This window comes from Plectropomus leopardus, chromosome 23 (assembly GCF_026936395.1).
Source record: "Plectropomus leopardus strain MGB_pleo_1.0 chromosome 23, ASM2693639v1, whole genome shotgun sequence".
Taxonomy (NCBI): Eukaryota; Metazoa; Chordata; class Actinopteri; order Perciformes; family Serranidae; genus Plectropomus; species Plectropomus leopardus.
The window spans coordinates 12,667,968-12,682,437 of NC_142198.1; the positions used below are offsets into that span (position 1 = coordinate 12,667,968).

The 14,470-nt window shown below is 38.8% G+C and overlaps 1 protein-coding gene across 1 annotated transcript in view; it reads right to left on the reverse strand.

Annotated features, from left to right (window-relative positions):
• Positions 1-196: 196 nt before the first annotated feature.
• LOC121962023 (glucosidase 2 subunit beta-like) overlaps positions 197-14,470 on the reverse strand; it is a 156,847-nt gene continuing 142,573 nt past the window's right edge. Inside the window, exons 14-15 of the mRNA XM_042512194.2 lie at positions 7,648-7,747; positions 197-2,169 (exon numbers count right to left, since the gene is read on the reverse strand). Of these exons, the coding sequence (XP_042368128.1) occupies positions 2,032-2,169; positions 7,648-7,747 (238 nt within the window). The 3' untranslated portion in view covers positions 197-2,031. The remainder of the gene's footprint in view (positions 2,170-7,647; positions 7,748-14,470) is intronic.

A 14,470-nucleotide genomic window follows, 5' to 3' on the forward strand; every position in this document is an offset into this window, starting at 1 on the left:
TATTCACTACACAATGCTTTACTAATAAAAGCTGAAAGTGTGTAGATACTGTGAAAGTGTTGGGGGATGATATATCAGTGTTGAATCCGTAGGTCTGTACTTTATATTAAAACTCTATTTAAATGACTTTTTAAGCAATATTATAACAATATTACAGTGAAAGCAGAATGGAAAGAAGAACTGAGTTAGGTAATGATAAAGTATGAAGTAGTTTTATTTGTGCTTATGAATAAGCAGTAATTTGATAAAGCAGTTACAATGGTAGAATGTCACTATGTATTCAGCTATATACATAGTAATGTTTTTGAGCCTCAAGTGTAAATATATTGAAATATGCTGCCGTGAAAACATTTTTAAAGGATAAGACTTTCTTTCTTTTGTGTTTCCTGTTGTCAAGACAATAAAAAACCTTGAAATCTTGAAAAGACCAAAGCCAACAATGTGTTACTTTGACTCTCAATAGTTTTTGACTCCTCTTCACTGTTGGTGGTGTTCAGCCCCAAACCTTTTCATTTTTTTGCTGAAGTAAATCTGTAGTCAGAAATATATGTATAATGTATGTATGTATAGTAATTAATTGGTCAGAAATGTATGTATAGTTACATTTTAAGAGAGGCTAAACAATTAGCTCAATCAGCAGGGCTTTATAATATACTTAATAATATTAAAACTCTTTGAAAATAATTGTTTAAGCAATAATATAACAATATTACAGTGAAAGCAATTTAAAGTCAATGTTACTCAAACAGTGGTAAGTGGTACACTTTTGGGGAACTACTTTCAGCTGCAGATTGATACACCTTTGATGCTGTGTGAATATTTACAGCAGAATGATGGTGTATGGCATATTAACTTAAAATAAACTACGTTGCTTGTATTGATGATAATATCACCCTGTGCAAAAAAAGTACGGCTCACTGGTGTCTTTTTTAATAATTGTCTTTTTAACAAAGCAGTGTTTCTCACAGAATTAGACTCTGTGTGTGATTTGGGGGCAGCAAACCGCTTAAAAAAAATAAAAAAAACAAATATTGAGTGCTGAGAGCTGATAAGATCAACGGATGAAATACAAAACAGAGTTCAGAGCAAGAAAATGCACATTTTCAGTCCAATGACTGGTCTCTGGGAAAAAAATATATTTATAATTATAATAATTTATTTTAATCTATTTAAAATTATGTTACAAGATTATTATATTCTAAGGCACCTTTTCCGAGTAATTTTCTTGTTTGTTTGTTTTTTATCTTTCTTTCTTTTCTTTTTTGTGCATTAAAAAAAAATCAGGTAATTTTCTTTTTACTTTTTACTAATTTCTTGCTATTTTTTGTTTGATTTCTTCTTTCGTTGCTCATTGCCTTCTTCTCATGGTTTTGAAAGAAATCCAGCTAATTTGCCGAAGTTTCAAAGGGTTAATAGTAGCGGCCCATCAAAATGAATGTGTAGGAAACCTATGCAACACTGGATGAGGCTTTGGATAAAAATAGGAAATACTAAAGAGGTACTAAATCATTGTTGGTCTGATCTTCTCATCAGATTTACTGAAGAAAAATACTGAGTCGACTTATCCTTTAAAAGTTACACACAGCTATAACAAGGTAGCCAATATAATGAAGTAAAGACACAGTCCTTTTCTGTGTGATTTCATTTGATAAAGCAGTTACATTAGTGGCAATGCAGTTAGACCCTGGATTCTTTATTAATTAAATTATTTACATAATAGTCTTGTTGGGCCTCAAGTACAAAACCCATATAACGAATATACTGCAGTTTGAAGAATACTTGTGTACACTAAGTCATTCAATTAATGCTTTATTCAAATATTAACATAATAAAGCAACAATGTCACAATTAATGAAAAATAAGTGGTCTAGGAGCGGTGAAAATCAGATTCTGACCTTAGCACGACTTGCTTGGAAGTATACATGTTCTGACAACACAGATGTCAGAGGAGACCCTCAGGACCCCAGCCTGTCACTGCAGGCTAGCCAAGGGGGGCCAAGTTAATCTAGGCTAGGCCAGTAAGGGAAGGGGTCACAGTTCACTGTGTATGCCCCGCTGCTTCAGTACCGGCTGACAGGCCACAGGAGTCTGAAAGTCCATGATGTACTGGCATTTGCTGGGCTCCTTCACCGATCGCAAGGCTGTCTCCGTTCCGCATGTCAGTGTGACCTAGAAAAGCACAAAGAAAGAAAAGTTGAGGTGGTACAGGGAGAAGGGCCGTTGTTAGCCTGAGTCAAGAGCCATGCCGGTTTTATCTCCCGATGGAGGATGATTGAATACGCTGTCCTTCCTTTTGTCTTAGTCATTTCCTGAGCATTTTTGAACTTTTGGGAAGAAGATTCATTACAAAGACAGAAATATGAAAAGAAAATAGAGTACTAGTGGAGGTGGTGATTCAAATGTAATCAAATCATCCATCAAATAAAATAATCGCACTGTACATGATGACTTTCATCACTGCCTATCCTCCAATCAGAGTATACAAGACCCTAAGTGATGCTGTGACTGCAGGACACTAAGGCATCAGGGGACATCACTGCTGTCGTCCCCACGTGTGAACAGTGTTTACCACTGTCATTACTTTAATAGGTGACTTTGACACCCTCTGCAAGAGAGTGGAAGGGAAAAGCAACTTATTTTACTTCTAGGGGTTTCCATAGCAACCCCTCACATCACACTGCACCCTGAGCAGACAATCCCTCCGGCGAACAAAAGCACCTGGAGAGGCAGAGAGATGGGAACTTGACAGGTATTATTGTGCTAAAGTTTCAGCCTGGTACAACTGGTGATTTGGTTTGGTCCCGTACTTGGATTAAAAATAGTCTTTTGTTATGTCACTTAGTATCTTGTTGCACAGAGATATTAAGTGGGTGTATGCCGCTCGGTGAGACAAAGTGTTTCTTATGTGTGTGTGCATGCTTAGTGGTGTTTAAGTTTGGCTTGCAGGTGTCTGAGCTATAGGTCAGTGTTGGAAGCAATACCTTAGACTGGTTAGATTATTATTGTTTGATTCCAGTGTGTAACTTTTCCAGCTAATGTTTGTACTTGCTTGGGTCTTGACACTTAGTAAGTAAAAAAAGGAACTTCATTAATATTACACAAGAATAAACTGAGTCAACATGGTAATTACTTGGCTTATAACAGTTTGTATGTCTTCAGGTTAGCTTTGTCTGAAGACAAATGTCATGTATGTGATATATTTTGTATGTGCAATTTGGATTATGTGCAATGTACTGGTGTGATTTCGTACAGCTAGTGTTGTTTTGTTCATACTTAGTTTGTTTTATTGTAACTGTGAAGGCACTTATGCGTGCAGGGTCTGAGTCCATGCCAAATTTCCCTATGAGGACAATAAAGTATATTGTATTGTATCGTATCGTACCTTACTGTATAGTATCTTATCAAATCTTGTAATGTCATGTTGTGTAAATAGGAAAGCCAGCAAGATGGGACCATGGGCAGGATAGGTGTGACGTTTGAACGACCTGTTATACATGCAAACCACCGTAGGAGATTTAAAAAGCAGCTGGTAGGGCTGCTCCATTATGGCAAAAAAATAATCACGATTATTTTGACTGATATCGAAATCACGATTATTTAACAGGATTACTCACTGGCCTCCAGAACGTCATGCAGTTATTGAACATTAACTCTGGTATTTCTTTTTAACACTGGATGTCTGTTGACTTTAAATAGGCCTACAAATGAACTGGAAAAAAAAAAGCTTTGAGGTGCAGCCATGACTGTAACACATCTTACACGTTACTGTAGTGTGTTCACATTCTCACATTCACATATTAATAAAACCTTACCCAACTAATATAATCTAACATTACATAACAGTTACTGTATCAATAACAGCAAAATAAACGAATCGGGATCAATGATTGTTTCACTAACTCAGGAGAGACTCACCAGACTGACATTTCTCCATTATCTGTTTAGCCCGTGAGCGCCCTTTGCTCATGTTCTGCCTTGAAAATGACAAATGAACACACAAAGAAAGAAATAATAATAAACTCAGTACCACTGATGTTTCTCATCATTGACCTGTCCCTGACCAGCCTGCACCGTGAGCACTGACGGCGCCGCATATTTAAAGTAAAAGTCTGGGATGAGTTACTCATGTGCACCTTAGGTCAGAGTGGGAGAGAGAGAAGTCAGACTGACACATGTCAACAGGCACTTTTTCATTTCTTTTTTCATAAAAAAAGGTCCAAACCCCCAGGTGTGCAATTTATAAAACTAAGAATTGAGGAGGAGGAAAAGAGATCTTGTTTTGTGTGAAGACATTTCATTTGTACGACCTATCTCAGTTTAAATCAAGCAAAGCTGGATAATAATCCCAGATAATGATGCTATGATAGCTGCTAAGAACTGAGGGATGTTTATGAATCATCTGAATGTCAAGTCAGTAGTTTATATAGTTAATTGCTGCTGCTGGCTGCTTAGTTCTGCTTTTTCTACCCGGTAAGTGCGTTAGACACTGCGCTGAAATTAGCTGACCAATATGGACAAATAATTACTCATATTGTTGGGTATTTGTTACTGTTTAATAATGGTGCATCTCTTTTATTTTATCAACGAATAATCACAACTAAGAAATAATTGATGAACTGCATAAACGTTTTATCTCGATTATCTTGTTTTGAAAATCGAGGGAAGCCAAAATCGCAATCAAAATTATAATCGCCGAGCCCTAGCAGCTAGTAGCAAGTTCAGAGCTAACTCAAAAAGGAACAGCTGTCAGAAATGTCAGCAACTTGGGAAAACAATCTGGCAGTTTCTTTTAGCATTGTCGCCCCATCTTCAGATCTTTTTTAGTACAATTTTTTGCATGACTAATAGAGATGATGGTCGAATTTACAAAAATGTGACCTATATTGTGGAAAATTTGAAACAATGAACAGTGTGCGAGGCTGATTTAGATCTGGAGCCACAGTTGTGTTGAGCTGTACAGTAGCTAAACTCACTGCACACATGCAACAGTCACAGTCCAGCACTTTGAATTTAATTAATAACTGAAACAGTTGAGTTCACTCTTCCCCACAGACTCTTAAGATACACTGCACGCTGCTTGAATTTGGATTACCTCAGTATCCACCACTGAAACAATACATCACTGGTCCCACTACTCAAGTATAAAGAGAAAAGTGTGTTTCACTGCTGAAAGAGAGAGCACTACCCAAAGACGAGGTTCAGCATTTCAAATATAATGAGCGTCGACTTCTGACGAGACTTCATTTATGCCGACTGCACTCGGTTAGGAGGTCGTATCAAAGGAATTCAATTTAGTCTTTTCAAAGGGGGCCCCTGGATGGCATGAGTACATACACTTGCAAACGACATTTATTGGACTCTGATTTGAAGAGGGGGCCAGGCAAAGAAAATAAGATGATTAAATGTGCTACATTTTCAATTGAGCAAATTCTCACACAAAAATGTAAATGGATCTCATAAAAGTAGCTGAAAGGAGGAAGGCAATACTGGGGAAAATGGAGAGAAGAGTAAAAGAGGAGAAAGCTGCAAGAGAATGCAACGGGAGCAACATTAACCAGAAAACCGATGTAGACTGACAGAGGGGGGAGAGCAAGTCAGCTTCCATCACTTGGCTTTGAACAAAACATCTTTTTGCCAGGCTGCTGAGTGGGCCATGAGGACTGCACGTCTTTTACTGATTGACTGACTAACTTTCCATTGTTGAAATACACATGCGCAGAACGAGGCATGCGGAGAGCAGACTGGGCGAGAAGGCTTCAAATTGTCCCTTGTGAATGTGGTGAGAGGAGCTTCGTTTGGCTGTTTCCTATAGCTTTCCCTCTGGAAATGAGTACAGGCTTTCTGTACAGTTAACCCAAGTTGCATTTATTTGTTGAGTGGGCTGTTAAAGTCTAAAGCAGTGATTTCTAACCAGGGGTACTTGTACTCAAGATGGTACATCTGCACTCTCCAGGGGGTACTTGGAAAGATTTTAGAGTAGCTTGAGTAATTAGCAAAAATAGAAATTATAATTTGATCAAAAGAATATATCCACATATTGAGTCAGCTGTAACACCTGAACACTACATGTTGCAGTTATGCAAGAGTGCGTGCAAACTTTAAGCAAGCACAAAAGTTTAAATGGATAGTGAAAAGTAATGAATTAGAAATGAAGGTTATCACTAAAAATTTGGATAAAGTAGTTAACAAACAGTTTTAAAAATTTGAAGTATAGCATATATGGTTGAAATGGGTGGCAAAAAAGTACTGACTAAACATTTCTTGTAATTAGCTTAATGTAGTGGAGAAATGGTTGAAACAGTCATCTTGAAGTATCAGATAAGCAGCTGAAATTGCTACAGTTTGGCCACAGTTTCAAAATGCCATAAGTTATCAAATAGGCCTTTGTTTACCTTATTGGCTGATCAAGCCAGGCCTTAGATTTATGTTGCCTTTTTACCTTTGAACACTGTTAAGTTGCCTTCAACTTAACACTTTAAAATGCGTTGTTAAAATGGGAAGAGGTTTTACCGCCTTCCCATTATATGTAGGCTTTAATTAAGGCTGTACCAGACAAAATTATACCAGTCGAATTGGATTCAGCCATTCAATTCTAATATTTAATGATTTTATTTTCCATTCAAAGTTTTAAAGTCTGAACAGGCTCCACAGGACTCCCAACGTGACAACAGCATATATATATAATACAGTAAACAAGCTAATGGCGCAAATGATGGATCGCAAATATGCATCAACACTTTTTGCCAAAACTAGATATCAACAAAAGCCAGAGACTGTATTGTATTAACCTGCTGTGAGCTGTAATTCCAACACTTCTTCACCTTACGATGTCTCCCTCTATGCCGCTACAGCTACAAAGAGGCTCATGAAAGTCAAGAGCGTTTACTACGCAGCAAAATCTAGGGAGCAACACATTCCCAGAAGTACACTGCACAGAAAAAAATGACTGTTCGACCTGAAGCGATATCAGTCTCCGTTTGACAAGCCTCCAACTTTCAAGGGGCAGCCCTACTTTTCAGAAAAAAAAAAAGATTATTATAAAGTATTACATTTTATTGCTTAACATTAATCAGGAAATAAACATTTTATCTGTTCAAAGTCATGAGCACATACTGTTTAACTGATGTAATAAGTGCTGAAGACATGACATTATCCTAAATATAATTGATGGATACTATAATTGATCTATTGTTGTAGGTATTATATATACTGGTATATAGGTATATATATACTGATATTTATAAAAATGGAAATTGGTAGTAATGACCTGTTTTAAGAATTGCCTGGTACTCTTGGGAGATTACTCCATTAAGGTACTGGAAACAATTATTGACTAAAATTTGTTTTGTCTGATGATGTAGGCAAATATGCAAATTAGACTTATGTTTTAAGTCCATAATGTCCGTCCACATTTGCCATGATGACTTCAAACCGAAATGAGGATTGTCTCACATTTTTATTCAGGCTGGAACTCTGATGAGCTGTGCAAACGACTTCTTTTTGTTCCCTTATCCTTTACTGTTTCATACCAGTCTGTCAATGTGTGCAAACCATTTGTTCATCTGTCTATCTATATGCTCCCATTACTGTGAGTGCTTTCTGTATGTTTGTATGTACTGTTTTGTGCGAAACACATGCAGTGCTTACTGTAGTGCTTCGTGAACCTCCTTGCCAGCAGGGTTCTCCATTCTCATACACCATCTGACTGTACTGGTTCTTTGGAGTTCCTGCCCACATCCCCCACCTCCTGAAATAAATAAAAAGAAATAAGTAATGGTCAGATTTGATATTTTCATAAAGTGCACGTGTATACAAAGTTTCTGTCAATTAGTCAAGCCAAACAAAAATCAGTAATTTCCGACTCCTTTATAAACAGTCAGGACAAATTGAGGACAGAAACATATAATTTGTTTTAAACACCACGAGGTTGGCTTATTGAAAAACACTTCCTCCCAGCAAACATAAAAATCTGGCAAGACAGCCAGTCTGGCAGTGCCCTCCTTTGGATCCTGGCACCAACGCTCTCGCGTCCCCTCTCCTCTTCAACAATGGAGGGGAAATATTAATTACCATTTTGTCAGAGTTAATTCTGTGTGCAATACCACATGAGGGAAGGAGAAGAGAAAAACACGACGCCAGTGAAGCCCATCTCAAATGAGCCTGTGCCTGCCCAGTGCTAGCTAATTACATTCTCACCAAACATTTCAAGGGGAGTTAGGAAAACCAAAGCAAACCAGGGTGCCAGTGGCGACAGTCCAACACAGCTTGCAGTACTGACAGATGCCATTTGATTACGCTTTCACCGGCTAACCGTCTCTGATCTTTTGTTGAACCTGAGCAGCTTTTTTGAGGTGGCGCTGACCACAGTCATGCTGCTGGTGAGTATTGATTCTTGTAAAACACTGTAATCCTGTTTGGGAGGGAAATCTTTTATGCATTTGGTGCATGGTCGATTGCAGATTTTACTGACGTGTGTTGCTCTGAACTCTTGCCCTTACATAGGCTAGCAACTATTTTTCTCTCAAATAAGGATTTTTTTCCACTTTCAGGTAGGCAAACATCAAGAAATAAAACCTGATGGTCTGCAAGCCCTTTTTACAAATAGCTTGTTGATGTTCTGTTAACCATTCTGGATAAAGAGCTACAAAAAGCTATAAATTTAATGTATAGTTCTTTTAATATGTCTAAGTGCTTTTCTCACCAGTGCCAGCCCAATCACAAGTGCACAACTCTTGAACAATGTGCCCATATTGAACTTTCAACAGGGGATTTAAGTAGCACGAAGTGCTTTATTATTTGAGTACCGCTTTGAAATATTATGGAAGATGCTCTGCTTTAGTTAAATAGCCTATTGTGATATTTTTATTGGTTCTTTAATTCAAGTCAAGTCAAGTCAAGTCAAAAAAAAAACCCTGTAATGAGGGGAAAAAAAGGTAGAAACCTCAGGAAGAGGAAATGAGGAGGAATCCCTCTTGCAGGGCAGACAGACGTGCAATAGATGTCATAAATAACAATTCAATTACAGTAATGACATAAAGGAAAGAGAAAATGAGAGAAAGAAAAGAGAGAGAGGAAGCGAGAGATGCACAGCAATAATGGTAACAATAACATCATGTAACAATAGTGATAGACGTACAGTTAATAAATGCAATATACTGTATGATAGCATGTGATGTTACAAGCAAATATCATAGATGCGTATATTAATAGTGGAGGCATGACTCATAATAATGGCAGTAGAAGGTCGAGTCGAGGAGGAGCACGGCATCGGCGCAGCCTCAGACAGGACCACAGCAACAGCACAGCCATCACCACAATCCAGGCGCAGCCAAGATCTGGAAAACTATGAAACAAGGGAGCACAAAGGCTCTGGAGAAGAAGCCGAGTTAGTGTAAAACAGTAAAAAGACATTAGTGTTTGCAGATGGAGGGAGCAAGAGAAGGAAAGAGGAGCTCAGTGCATCATAGAACTTCCCCTAGCAGACTAAACCTAGTTCAGCTTAACTAGAAGCTAGCTGGCTCAAAGAGGAAAGTCTTAAGTCTACCCTTAAAACTTGCTTTGCTTGGCAAACACTTTTACAAAATGACAGGGGACCAGGGGTCAGTCTCAGCAGCCCCATGCATGTTTCTAGGATTAAAGGACATTTCTAGGATTTTAGGACATTTCTAGGATTTTACGGTGTTTGTAGAAGTTCAGGACGTCTCCAGGAGTGTAGGACATTTCTAAGATTTTAGGATGCTTTAAGGATTTTCTGACATGAGGGGGAGCTTAGCAAGGACCTTTGTCAGGGGTAAACAAAAATACTGTATGTCTTAGATCAGAGGACCACAAGAGACTCATGAACGTGTCAAGTTTGCAAATCAAACACTTCATTTTGAAGTACAATGAATTTTCCCTCTTCATTTTCATTTTGAACTGCTTTTTCTGGTTATACTTGCAATATGTTTTATTTCTTTGTGAACCAATTGGGAGCAGGGGAAAAAACACAACTTACTCTTGTTGTTTGTAATATTTTTTGCCCAACAAATATAGAATTTCTTCCCACATTTCTTTAAATGCTGTTTTATTCTCATTTGACCTTGATGAGGGCAAACATGGGAGTCCTCTTTGATTTCAAAAAGCACTCTCCAGCTTTTACGGACACATGACTGTCTTCAGGTCCCCGAGTGTGGCTTTTCTGCCGTCTATGATGTGCATGGCTTATTTAAGATGCCTGAACGGGTCAGTCAGAGGTGAATTGCTCACACAAGTGGAAGCCGGCTGGGCCCGAGCGTCTCGCCTTTTCCTTCCAGCCTGTTTGATTGGGTTTTAGCACTCTGTTAGTACCAGGAGGCCCTCAAATGGATTGCTGTCAGGGCCAGCAGACATGGCAAGCGGAGAAAGTGACAGTGCTCTGGCGCTCGCTGCTAGTTGACCAGCAATCCCTTGCGCATCACCTTCATGCCTCCTTGGTCTGCCATACTTCCCCCTCCATCCTTTACACACGCACACACCTCATTCCCTCACCTCACCTTTGTTCACTTCCTTCCTTAATCTCCATTCTTACTCTGTCAGCCCTCCTGTATCCCGGGAGGAAGTGTAGGCTCTGTCAATTAGGCTTAAGTTATCACTGAGATGTGGCCAACACACTGCGGTCATTTGGATTCACAGGAGTCACAAGATGAAATCATATCGACAGATCATTCCCTGTAATAATACCTTCCCGCACTTAATATTGGCAGGCCATTTTCTACCCTCATTCTACAGTAATCACCGGACTAGTTCATAGCTGGTTATTTACACCTCGGAAAAACATCACATCAGGCCTCCATGCTTAATTTTATGGCACCCCGGGTGCATAAACATTACTATATGTTCATCTGACCCTGTGACTGACAATATAGCACAACCCAAATGTGCAAAATGCACCCCCCCCTGGCTCAATGACAACTTCTTTTTCTCATCCAATTTATCACAGTTTGGCTTTAAGCTGCAGCCATGATACACATGATGCTCACTTGCACTTGTAGCAACAGGGTCAGTTTCTTTATATTATCTGGGTCTCTGTATGTATTTTCTTCCTTCTAAACATGCTGGCTGATCTGCTGCACCTGCTCTCTGCAGCCAAGCTGGAAATCCTGTTTGCCTGCTCGACACCCAACCACTACTTTTCAGATAACACTACAATTTTAAGGAGTAGAACAAGGACAACAGACACATTGCTGTTTTCAGTCCAATAAAAAGAATGAATGAACATAATTTGAGTATGTAAATAGATTAGCATTGGCATTAGCGAGTAAATTAAATCTTAGCTTTTGTAAAAAATCCATTTCCTACCACATGGAGAAAAGACAGGGGCCACAAATACAGACTTCCTTTTAATGATTAATGACAGATGATATTGAACACATGCTCTTTTAAAGCTTAAAACCCAGAGAATCTTATTTACAGATATCTAGGTTATAATTCAATCTTTCTCTGGCCTCCTCTAATGCCATAAAATGCACCTTCCATCACGGATAAACCTGTAATAGCGGCATATCTAGCCAGCTAAACCTATTATCCATACATTTACTTTGCATTGTGGGTGAGATAGTGGGCCTCGGAGAACTCAGACACGCCTCTAACCGCACACATTAGGGAGTCAATCTCATTTAATTTTCTCTCTGAATCACTACGGTGTGATTTCTATTGACACACAGAATAGCAGATGGAGTTGTGATTTAATTACATCCATCACCCAAGAACAGACTATTAAAATTGCAGTTTCACCTCCTTGATACCTTCAGAGCTAAGTTTACTGCAAGACTACATAAAGATCTGATCAGAGAACATGTAGGATACTTTAAGCAACTGAAGTGACAAAATTAGTCTTGGACAACTTGTATTGTTTTACTGATTTTTTTTATAATCTAATCCTCATTAGGAATAATTAGCATTAAAAAAGCTGATTAGCGTCTCCTTTTCTTCTTCTGATAATGGCTTGAGCTGATATAAGCTCCTCTTATTTCTTTAAAATGATGCGGTCGCCAGTGATTCTGTTTTAAACTTCATCGCGGCATTAATCCGTACGCCTCGAGTGATAAATCCCGAAGATCCACGGCTAATCTCGCTCAACACTGAGAGGAGAGTTACCCCCTCTGATATAGCCACAAATCAACCTTTCAGAAGCAATTATTATTTAGACAACTCTACTCTGGTGTTTAAACACCCAGCAGATACTGACGGGCAGAGAAAAATCTGGGCCAAAGGTGTATTTGTGCATGCCTTGATGAGTGTCTGTTTATTTTTGTGCTGTGGGTTTTGGGCCTTCACTGTAAAGAAACTGGATGAACAAAACCACAGGGAAAAAAGATCACAATGGCGACTGCATTCGTATTCCTCAAGAAACTGGAATATAAATTTGCTTATTTGCCTTTTAGTGCTTTTTCTTTGTATGATTGCAGACATTTGAAAGCTGACGTAAACTCCACTGAACATCATGCTTTTCATGCACAGGACCAAGCTGCCTACTTATATTCATGCATGAATTATGTTTGCATACATGTGTACTGCATGTAAAAGAATCATATTTACATTTTCACAACATGCGCTATTACAAGCAGAGAGACACTTATATCTATACTGGGGTAAGAAGGGCTGAGCATTTAAAGAAGTATTTCATTGCTGGTGTTTTCATAAAACTGGGCTGTCTTTGCAGTAGAAGGATGCATTTTTTTTAGATTGGTGCTACAAAACCAAAGCAAACAGAGAAAAAGCACATGGCATTAGCTTTTGCTCAAGTGGAAGAAAACCTACAGCTACCAGAATGAACTGCACCGCACCAAATCAATAAACACCCCTGCAGTCAAATGGCGTTATGGGAACCTGTCAGTTTTGATGGCAGGTAGATGATAAAAAGAAAAAATCTCTTATCAAAGTAAGTCATAACCTAAAATATATTTCTGAGGACATTTTTTGCCTCCGTGTTTACAATACTCGAAGCAGTAAGGTGCCCGATATCTGTTCACAAATTCTCATATTAGAGCCAAACAGTCCATTAAAATATGTTACTGGTGGCATTTTTGGTGAGAAATAGGCAATGCAGTAACAGAATCTTTGCTTTTATTTGATCAGCACTGCTTAGTTTTACAGTTAGGAGTTTGGTCTGATTTTGAGAGAAAAAGAAGTAGTAGTAGTAGTAGTATTATGAAAGTATGAAAACAGACGTCGTCCAAGCCTTATTTTAAGTGCTGTCAGTCCTTTAGAGCCAAATGTTTAGTGACAGGCATTTTTAATGCAAAATATCAAATGGTTTAAATGGTTCTGAATTAACTGGCAGCTAAAAAAAAAAAAAACATAACAGACTGCTTTATCTTGAGCTGATACCATTTAGGGCTATAATTGGAAACTGAAATTAAAAGCAAATGCAGAATTAGATTTTTAAAAAACGTCAAAAAACATTGTTAGGTATGGTATTGAAACGTGCCAGCTCTAGAAGTTTATTCCATGAGTTTCTGTTATTAGAGAACATCACCATCAAGCAAACACACTACATTCATTTGCAGCAACTGTCAACGATCGGATGTGCCAACTCAGCATCGCATTACTTGTAAATACTTCTATGAAAACCAGCTCCTCATCCTGAATCCTAACCTGTGTTAAGATGGTGTTAAGTCTGTGCTTATTACCGTCACCTTCCCACTGTAGCATCCACTCATTAGCCGCCACTGCAATGATTATACCTCACAGCTATGCTTTTTTCACTGCTTTAACAAGGGGTCTGGAGCAGCAAGTTAGTCCCCTCACTATGCTGTTAATGCGCTAATCATTTACAGCATGAGACGCCACGCTGCACAGCCAGGTAGAGAGAGCAATTTGGGAGCTGCTGGTTAATTTGGATTCGGTGAAGCAGCGCTCTCATGGCAGAGCAGTGCCGGGCATCGCTAACCTCTGCCACTCGTGTAAGGCCACCAATCAGAGAGCAGCATTTCGAGATGAGCCCAGACACTGTCATTACTGTGCCAGTCACTGATGCTCCTCTCACCCTCCTACCACCGATTGTGCCCAGCACCTCAATAAATAATTCATAGGCATAGGAACATGTGAAGGGCACATGCTCAGTCAGGGCTTTCACTTCATTTCAAATGACTGATATACAAAGAGGGCGAACAGGATTAAAATATATTATAATACCTAATGTGGGTGGATATAAATAAATCTCAGACAGGTCAATTATTTAAATTGCACATGGCATACTGGATGTTTTTTGGCCAGTTTTTTCTTATGTATAGCGCGTTGACACACATAATTACACTAAATCAGTGAGTAACATCCGAGGCACATTTTGTTTTGCATCCGCTGCATAAACAGAACACCGAGGCCATTTTATGTGCCGTTATGAAATAAACTCAGGGTGCATATTTCATCAACACCTCCTGACAGATATGAATCAGGGCTGATGTCAAACCCAAATCAGTATTCTGTTAACAGCTCACTTGTGCCTCATTAA